This window comes from Trichoplax adhaerens, genomic scaffold (assembly GCF_000150275.1).
Source record: "Trichoplax adhaerens TRIADscaffold_2 genomic scaffold, whole genome shotgun sequence".
Classification (NCBI taxonomy): domain Eukaryota; kingdom Metazoa; phylum Placozoa; class Uniplacotomia; order Trichoplacea; family Trichoplacidae; genus Trichoplax; species Trichoplax adhaerens.
Genome location: NW_002060944.1, coordinates 1,972,227 through 1,981,971, shown reverse-complemented (window position 1 = coordinate 1,981,971; position 9,745 = coordinate 1,972,227). Strand labels below are relative to the sequence as shown.

General features: G+C 34.8%; 2 protein-coding genes across 2 annotated transcripts; one reads left to right on the top strand and one right to left on the bottom strand.

Annotated features, from left to right (window-relative positions):
- Positions 1-321: 321 nt before the first annotated feature.
- Positions 322-1,773, bottom strand: TRIADDRAFT_49865 (uncharacterized protein; the record flags this gene model as incomplete). The annotated part of the gene is made up of 9 exons (XM_002109213.1): positions 322-433; positions 530-598; positions 680-710; positions 794-839; positions 922-963; positions 1,064-1,193; positions 1,327-1,441; positions 1,548-1,601; positions 1,719-1,773. The coding sequence occupies 9 exons, from the start codon at positions 1,771-1,773 to the stop codon at positions 322-324; spliced, it is 654 nt and encodes a 217-aa protein (XP_002109249.1).
- A 3,420-nt stretch (positions 1,774-5,193) lies between these two features.
- TRIADDRAFT_21120 (uncharacterized protein) lies at positions 5,194-8,304 on the top strand (the record flags this gene model as incomplete). The annotated part of the gene is made up of 4 exons (XM_002109781.1): positions 5,194-5,568; positions 5,967-6,115; positions 6,600-6,818; positions 7,986-8,304. Coding segments are annotated over 4 exons (1,062 nt in total), but the record flags the coding sequence as incomplete, so codon positions are not given.
- Between the last annotated feature and the right edge of the window lie 1,441 nt (positions 8,305-9,745).

Here is a 9,745-nt window from a genome sequence, read left to right as displayed (position 1 = left end):
ACCATTATAAGGAAACTTTCTCGAGATTATCTCGTTCAAAACTTAGTGGTACAGTAAATAAAATTATTAACCCTAAACCACGCGTTATTCAAAATTTGGTATAATAGATTCTACGAACGGCAGTACTAATTGCTTCATAATCTAGTTATCTTTAAAATGACAATTACAGTTGTCATCCTAAAGGAATCTACTACACTTACAGAACAATGACGATACTACCGTAATTGATTAAATTTTTCTAATACATCAAGTTATCTTGTAGTCTAGTTGACAAAGAATTTATGTTAATGCAGTGTGGATAATATTCAACGTTTGATCATATTAGCAGGCACATTTGCTTTCATTAACTGGTTGGTCTGTTGTTATTGTTGTAGTACCGCGAGAGTTGGTCGGTTTATGTTGTACTCCAGATTCCGCTGCATTAAGATCCAGGCTAGAATTGATACGTAAGGCCATTGATTAGCATTACATAAAAATATATTCTAGAATCCATTCTAAAAAAATTTCTTACTTATTACTAAATAATTACCTGCCGTCTTGGATATTTTGATAAATTTTCTTTGCAGTATCTAGAAATGCTTCTTCTACGTTCTCACCGCTAGTGAAGCAAAAATATACGAAGTTCAATGAAACAAACATCTAGGGTAGGCTGCAAGGTAAATTAATTAATTATATTTACGTTTTTGCACTTGCTTCAAGATAAAGAAGACCTAATGCGAAATATATATAATGATCAAGAATGTAAATTTTGTATGAAGAAACCATTGCTGAAGATTCATCAATTCGCATATACCGTTTTCATCAGCAAATTGCTTGGCTTCCTCGTATGTAACATCCCGCTAGGCATCAAAAAACAAGAATTAGATCAGCATCATGATAGTCACATTAATAATAACTACAAATACTACATCTAGTAATCACCTGTGAATCGAGATCGCATTTATTTCCAATCAATACGATAACCTATATTTAGAAGATTTTAGATAAATCTTTTCATTGAATTCCTTATTAATATTATAGCGACATAACGTTGCTAATGTAATATGCGATAAGTTTCACTGACCGTATTTGGGTTTGTAAGATTTCTAGCATCTGTTAACCAACTACTCAGATGATTGTAAGTACTTCTGCGAGTGATATCATATGCCATTAACGCTCCTGCAGCACCGCGATAGTAACTACGAGTAACTGCCCTATTTCCAGGAAAATAAGTCATTGATTAAGCTAGTTATTGTATCGTGGTAATCCAAGCATAATTATAAGAACGTATTATTTTTACTCGTAGTACTAATAAACTATATACATAATTTATATTAGCTTATCTACCTGAATCTTTCCTGACCAGCAGTATCCCATATCTGCAATTTGATCTTCTGTCCTGCAACCTCTATTATACGAGTGCCAAATTCGACTCCAATAGTATGAGGACAGTCAGACATAACTATATTACATCCGATGAGAGTATACCGCTTAGATAGTGTAGTGCAACAAAACAAATACGTTTCCATTTAAATTAAAATAACGTCATATTTATTCCTGTAACTTACATTTTTTTTCCGTAAACTGGTGTAGTAAGCAAGATTTTCCTACTCCCATATCACCTTAAGTAATGGCAGCAAACATATAAGACGTATGTTAATACGAGTAGTTATCAGTGATATCATTGTATCTATATCTAATACAAATGTTTCATGAATTTTGATAATACTCATATTTACCGATAATAATGTATTTAAAAATATAAGAATAATTATACGGCCCAGCGGTAGCCATTGTAGTATTCAGAAATAAACTCGGCAGTTGAAATACGGAAATTAATCACCTAGCTATCTATCTAAATTGAATAAAAATTTATAAGTTAGTGTCATTTATTGTTCCGTAAACGATTGGAAAATAATTAAGAAACCTATAAAACCACAAAACTGAACAATTATACGCGTATATCGTAAATAGATCACAATCAATCCAAAAGCTATGGCTAAAATTCGAAAACAAAGTGAGCAATAGAAATAATATACAACCAATCGTACCTGTATTATTCCGTATTTTTATAGCGCGAAACAGCAGAGTATATAATATACCGAATTTCACGAAAAAGATCCTCACTGATTATCCACCGTCTTCAGATACAACCAAATAAAAATAGTTGTTAACTGTTTGATCAAAGTGTATCCTTATAAAAATAACCCCTAAAAGAATCACATAATAAAGAAGTTGATACGACGAATAGTCTGATTAATCAGTTAGGAATTCCATTGATAAATACATACGCCTTGTCTTAAATTGTAAATAAATATTCAGACATGCTACAGTACTACAACTAAGACGAAGTGGGTTAGAACATGTGGTCCATCAATATAACGTAGGTAACGTAAGTGTTTAGAACTGTTCGTAAGGAGACTTGGATTAAAATTTGTCAGAAATGCCGTACAGAGAATCAGGGGTAAATCTGTCATTGAATACTGAAAAGTTGCCGGTTCCTTTTCAGTAGTTCATGATTGCACAATATGTTACGTGCATAGATCTACTCTGAGTCTGTATATAACTCACAAAAGGGCGTGCATTGTCAGTACATAAACGTCCATGTTGCATCAAAGTGTACCAATTCAAATGGAGAGAAAAATCTGGTGTGTACTTACAATGTACGGTATGCTATTGCTTAGTGAAGATTGACCAAAATGCAATTTATATATAAACAGTATAGCTGTTGAAGAGTTTGAAAACGAAATCCAAATGTTGAATGCTGCTTTGTGATTAATATGCGTAAATACCAATAAATAGAGCGGTTTCCTTGCTTAGTTAAAGCCTGTATTTATTACCTGCAGTTTACTACTAGTGTCTCACTTTCGCAGAAAATTTCAAATATGGAATACAGGTAGTGCTACATCTGACAGTAAACAATCCGGGGAATGTGATCTGAATTAAGGTCTAGCAGTATGACTTGTAATGCTGCAGTAATATCTCTTTTACTATATGAACAAACTACCGTTTCTAATCAGCAATCTAGTAAAGAACTACTCATTAGCGTACTATATTACTGTAAATACGACGTACTTAAAAGCTCCTAAAATGCAATTACATGTTTCGATACGATATATGCGAACAAAACCCTGATATACGAGTATAAGTGATTTCTAGTATAGTATTATAAAGATTGTTCATGTTTAAACCACTAGAATTTTTCCTTTTACCTCGGTGATTAGTAATTAGCACTGCCGTCATACAGTTGTAACAGTAACAGTACTGTACTGTACTACTAGTAGTGTACTGTCTATTGCCTACAGTACAGGCCGATTCTTCCGACTACAAGTCAGTACAATAATTTACTGTGTCATACTGTACAGTACAGTATGTTGAGAACTTGGGCATCATACAGTACTGTATGTACAGACTGTAGAGGCACAACGCACGCTGCAATCACTACCGACATGCATACAGTACATTGTATGTACTGTACACTGTACTGTACAGTACGTACCAACTGCCGTAGACATAAGCACAGTACTGAGATAAGAGGTTAGGGTTTTTTCTTACCAATGGCAGGGTGCGAAATAAGATTTGTCATGAAAAGAGTAAATGCCATTTTAATTCAACTTATGCGACTACACTGGGGATTTATGATAGAAAAGATATACTGAGAGTAATAGTCGGACTGTTAAACCGTAAATTTAAAGAAGTTAAAACGACTGCTACGATGTAATAGATACTACAATAAATACATACTGTTACACTAGAGATTGCCGAAGAGAAAGTACGACACTACAACTGTACCGATCATTAATGAGAGTTTAGTCAGCTTTCACTACCTTGCACTAAAATCTTAATGTTAGCTATAAACAATACCGCTTCGTGTCAGAATATTTATAATTCAGTGATCGATAAATAGAATTATTAACCGCAAAGTATCGCCACGATTAATATACCGTTTATTAATGTATCGACGAATATTTGAAGTTAAGCAGTAGTACCCCCTGATTACTGTAGGTATATATTTTAATACACTCCATTTCGTTACATTGACTTACCAAAGCAATTGCAAATTAATTGTGCAAATTTTAATTGGATTCGATTTTGATAGCTCACGTATTATTCAGAGAAAGATGATAAGACTAGAAACGATGCAGCACCAACACTATGTATTGACCGGAGTAACTTTTCCGAAGTTGTGACACTGCGACAGACACTTCCTTGCCGTGGTCCTTACGTCCTTACCAGCGATGGTTCAATAAATAAGTAAGTAATAACCCAAAAAGATGGCAAAGCAAACAAGTTCAAAGCTCCCTTATTACTGCCTCGTCCAGTACTACTGTTACCGTAGCACTGTAATGTACATATACAGTACGGTACTGTACCGCTGACTAGAGCTCTGCGCCATGCAGCCAAGCACAGTTCGCCACAAAATAGCGTGATTAATGTACAGTACAGTACAGTACAGTACAGTACAGTATTTTGGTGGCCAATACAGTACAGTACAGTCATACTGTACTGTACTGTAGAGGTAAGAAAAAACCTCTATGAGTACTGTACAGTGCATGCGATGTACAGTACACTGTACAGTACAGTAATGATTACAAATGGGGAGGTGTACTGTATTGTACAGTACTGTATACTGTACAGTGTACAGTCCTGTGATCATTACTGTATTAGGGGACACCTACAGTACAGTACAGTACCGCTCTACAGTACAATGACGGTCATACTGTAGGACTTGTAAAATAATATTGCAGTGGACCACAAACGTTCTAATGACAGCGACAAAATCTACAGAAACTTGGACTAGTCAATCGATAATTATAATTACAGCAGAACTAGGCAGTTACAGGATATGCACTTTGAATTTTATTCTGCAGAGTAGAATTCAAAGTCGATCTCTATCTACAGTACAGTACTGTACACTGTACAGTACAGTACAGTACGTACTGTACACCGTTCACAGCTTGAAGCTGGGGGTGGTTGAGGAGTCCCTGTACCGTACTGTACAGTACAGTACAGTACTGTATATCAAAACCTAACTTTTTAAAGTTTTATGATATAAATGTACTCTATGCAGTACAGTACAGTACTGTGTACTGATGATCACTGTTGAGGGGAAGGAAATGAATATTTGTAAAACCGCAAATTGCAATACTGTTCAGTGTCGAATAAAAAAGAAAGAAACTAGAATTAAAAAATAATATTAATAAACTAGTAGGGATGAATTGGATAGATGATATTCCAGTTTGCCCATCAACTGGCATAGGAACTGTAACGAATGAACGAATTGCTCCTGACGGAATATCTTCTTGCCACGAGCACGAGTATGACGACTGCAGTTTCAGGTTGCATTATGGAAACGGTAGCTATCTTTATGGTGTTTTCGATGGTCACGACGGTAAACGCGCTGCCGTTTTCGCATCGCAGAGATTCCCGGCTGAAATACTCTTGGAGCAAAGGATTAGCCGTGGTATTTCAAGTTGTGATGTGGTTAATGTTTTAGTGGATGCATTTAATTCAGTGGAACGAGGATTCTTTGAATCCATATCCGATCTATTAACCGAACGGATAGAACTGTTGCAAAGTTTACCCACGGTACGTTACTTTGATACAGTACGTTAATGTATTTTAGTTATAAGTCAAATCAATTGTATTGAATTTCTATGGAAAGTTATAGAGCTGAATCCCAGGCTACACTTACTTGATTTTGTGCTTGCTGTTACTGAGCGTATTTTAATCTATGCTCATGTTATTCTACACCGATGCTTTACATTTCTATTACGCTCTATATATTACTTCCTTAATTTTGCAATCATAATAACATTTATTTAATATTTATTAACTGCTACGTATTTATTAATATTTGACTTTAAATATTCGGAGTGCTTACATTTTGAAGTCAGGATGGCTAATTATTTGATTTAAACCTCTTGAAACTTAACGTCTAATATGCCTTTGGCACGACTTAACATTTCATTTTATGCGTTACTTAGACCATGAATGATTACGAAGTATTCAAGAAATACCCTAAAAAAGTGGAACGTTTACAACAGCTCCAAGAATTAATCAGCGGCGGTGCTGCTGCGGTAATCGCGCTGATCCATGAAGACAACCTTTATGTTGCCAGCGTGGGTGATGCAAGGTAAAAATTATTCTCGTAGATATGATTACATGTTATATATAACTTTTAAAAGCTAGATCAGATCGCATGAGTAGGTTTCATCATTTACACTCTGAATCCGAAGAATTCTTTTTCTTTATTTGTACCCCTCCATTTTAATTAATTATAATAGAATGAAATTGTTACCCCTTCAGTTACTCACACTGCATAAGTTTGTGTTCGTGATTAAGTTCATCGACTTTCTAATAAAAGAACGTCCTTTATCGCTACTTGTGCGGCATACTTGAGTAAAGTCGACACTTAATACAGTATTATTAAGTCTCAAGTTTAATTGAGTGTGATATTCACGTACTTTACTTTTAGACATATGAATAATTAAGTTAAGAAGACTTGAACAATATTCTTAAGAACTCCTGTACAAGAAAATTGCAAATTTGCAGCTAATTTGAATGATCGAAACTTATACTTTGATTAACAAGCATTATACTCATTAATTTTATCTTAGGGCATTGTTATGCTACCGAACTGAAGGAAGTGATTTCGAAGTTCAGCAGCTCAGCATTGATCATACAGTTAGTAATAAAGACGAAGCTTCGCGCTTGCGATCATTGGGTATCGACATAAATCGATTGACGAGTTCTGGAGTTCTTGGTAGCCATAATAATACACGAACTATTGGCGATTATTACTTGAAGGGTGGCTATAAGGAGAGCGATATTTTGAGGTTCTGTATAGTTATTACTGCCAATGATGCATACTAATATGCACTATATATACTTTATATTGCAGTTGATACAACGTTGCATTTATCAGTAGCAGATATATTGTAGCCTAGTTGCTTTACTTACGCCGTGACAGATAGTTATTTAATTCTTTATACGACAGGATGTTCTAGTATCTGACTATTTTTATTCAATAACAGCCTTACGCTTGCTATTTAATGTACTATGTGGACTATTTTTAGTAGATCAAAGAAGTTCTAGATACGCATCGATTTGACTAGCTCACTACGTTTGCAAGCATTTCTATCATAAATTCTCTAATACATTAAAATGCGTATTATAGTATGTAAAGCAGGTGTACCAGATGTAGTTCTTTTTTCAGTATTACTGGAAAGTGACAGAGCCAGTACAGCCCATTAAATTGCCCGTTGCGATCAAATGTAGTGAAGTGTAGCTCTACTTCTATCGGTGTATTTATTTTTGTCATTTCAATACACGAACAACGTATATTATATTGTTATATTATTGATAGCTGAATCTAGTACTGTGACCCGTAGCTACACCAATCCCATTTTGGCTAATGTAAAAGTATCACAGCTGTAAGCGCCATAAAGTAGCAATTAATCTTTGAATGTTTTCTGTATATGGATCAGACTACTGCTCTATGATACCAGTATCTTACTCCGAGCCTAGCATAAGAAATATAACAAATTTCTAAAGTTTATGACTATTTTGGACTGGGTTGACATTCGATTCGATTGCGCCAATTTTTAATTGCTCAAGGGTTTACAGTGTGTTACCACGTTCTCAACTAGTACGAATATACAAGGAGACATATATGTATAAACGGACAAAGTTGCGCATATTCTTACTGTTAATTACATTAAATAGGTAATGCAGGCGTAGACATATTTTCAAATATGATCCCAGAATTCTTCTTGCATGGCAATTGATAATGCGCTTATAATATGCAGGTTTTGTATGCAGTAAAACGGCATTTTACTTCTTACAAAAATAACAGATAAGGTTGCGAAATGTTACTTTAAAAGGCTGAAGTTAAACTAGACTTTATTACTTAACAATATACTCCAAAAATTATAACTTAATTTGAGATATTGTCAATATATTCATGTTTTTTCTTAATTTATTTATTTAAAATTTGAAATTAGCGTGTCATTGAGTGAACCAATTACAGCAAAACCAGACATTCGAGGTGGTTATCCTATAAATTATGACTCTTGGCATTTTTTGGTTCTTATGTCGTCTGGAATATACAAAGTACTGGAAGCACATTCGAATATTACAGATCCAAATATTTATATTGCAAAACTAATTTGGAGTAAATTGGAAAGAGGAAAAGACATTAATGACGTCTCTCAACAGGTTGTAAACGAAATATGCCGAACTCACAGGGCATGTTTTAATGATCAACGTAGCAATTGTTGGTATCATGAGGATATGACGTTGTTGGTACGATCATTTGGTCACAGTAAAATCAAAAGGCAATCGCAGTTATTAGTTGGACAAACGTATAAAACCGACTTGATGCATCCTCCATCAAGTTTAGAAAATTGTAAAATATCACCGAATTCCGATAAAGAGGCAATCTACACTCACTCTTCATGTCAGTCCCCCAAATATGATCGATCTATGAACTCGGCAAGTCAACCTTTTTTTAATTTTAACGAAAAAAGCGCAGCTGTAGCTAACATAGAAGCGAACCCATTCGATAAGCAAATCTGTCAAAAGCATGAACAATTAACAACTTCTCTCACAACTCCTAGCTTTGTAGAAAGTATCAGCAATCGGAGATTGAACCATTCAATTTCGACACCAAGTCATGGATCTACGTGCACATCCTCGTGCCTTGAACAATCTAGAAAATTTGATAACATTAATCCATCGAATAATATGCAAGACTCGAAAGTACAAAGCTATTCTGCTGAGCAGGTGTCATGCAATAGATCAAACGATATTTTTCAATCTGACAAAGGAAATCACAGTAGCGATTATAACGGCGAATTTGGTAAATTAGTTGTTAGTGAGGTACCATTTACTGTTAAAAGAGAATCTAGTCAAGTCTTCATTTCAGATGACCTGCTTATTAGTCCAACTAAGCCAGCAGAAGCCAAGATGGCCTCTAATCTGCCGTCTGAGTCGAAAATGTCCACGTCAGAAAATTGCGAAATCAATAAATTTGATATTTGCCCTACCGAAGAAAGCAGCTTCGGTAACAGTGAAGAAAGCAATATTAATGATACACCTGATGTTGATAGTGGTGGCATAAGTCTTTTGCAAGTCGATCGCGGCAATGGAAGGAGCAGCGTAACTGAAAATGTGGACGCAAATGTTGCTTCTTTAGATTCAAGCTATGCTGACTCTTATGTTAATTTTAGCCCTTTAGAAGAGACACTACGAAAGTACGGTGTTGAGATTGATGAGCTGGTTGACGGATCCTAAACAGTAAATTCACTTAAAAGAACATATTAAATTACTCTCATTAAATCTTTTATCTTTGATTAATACTGGTGGCTATTGCTACTATAGTACTCTGAAAGGACACATATTTATTAAATCATGAGGGTTCATGTTGACCAGAGGACCTAAATTATTGAAATTTCTTTGCAGATACCCGAAACAGCGGGAGGAGTGATTGCACAGTAAAGCCTTATTGAAGCTATCGAGTTTCTCAATCTCATTTGCAAAATGTTGAATGTTCATCAATAAATTTACAGTACTGTATAGCGCTTCAGCTTATTTTCATAGTAACGAATTTTACATGCTGCGTATTTCTTATCTATCCTTATATACGCGTATATATAGCATTTAGGGATTAAGCTATCAGTAAAAATCAAAGATTTACATCTTGCTTATGTTAAGTGATTCATAGTTCTTTAACCTTTCATTTCTTTTACCCTTCAGCATGTGA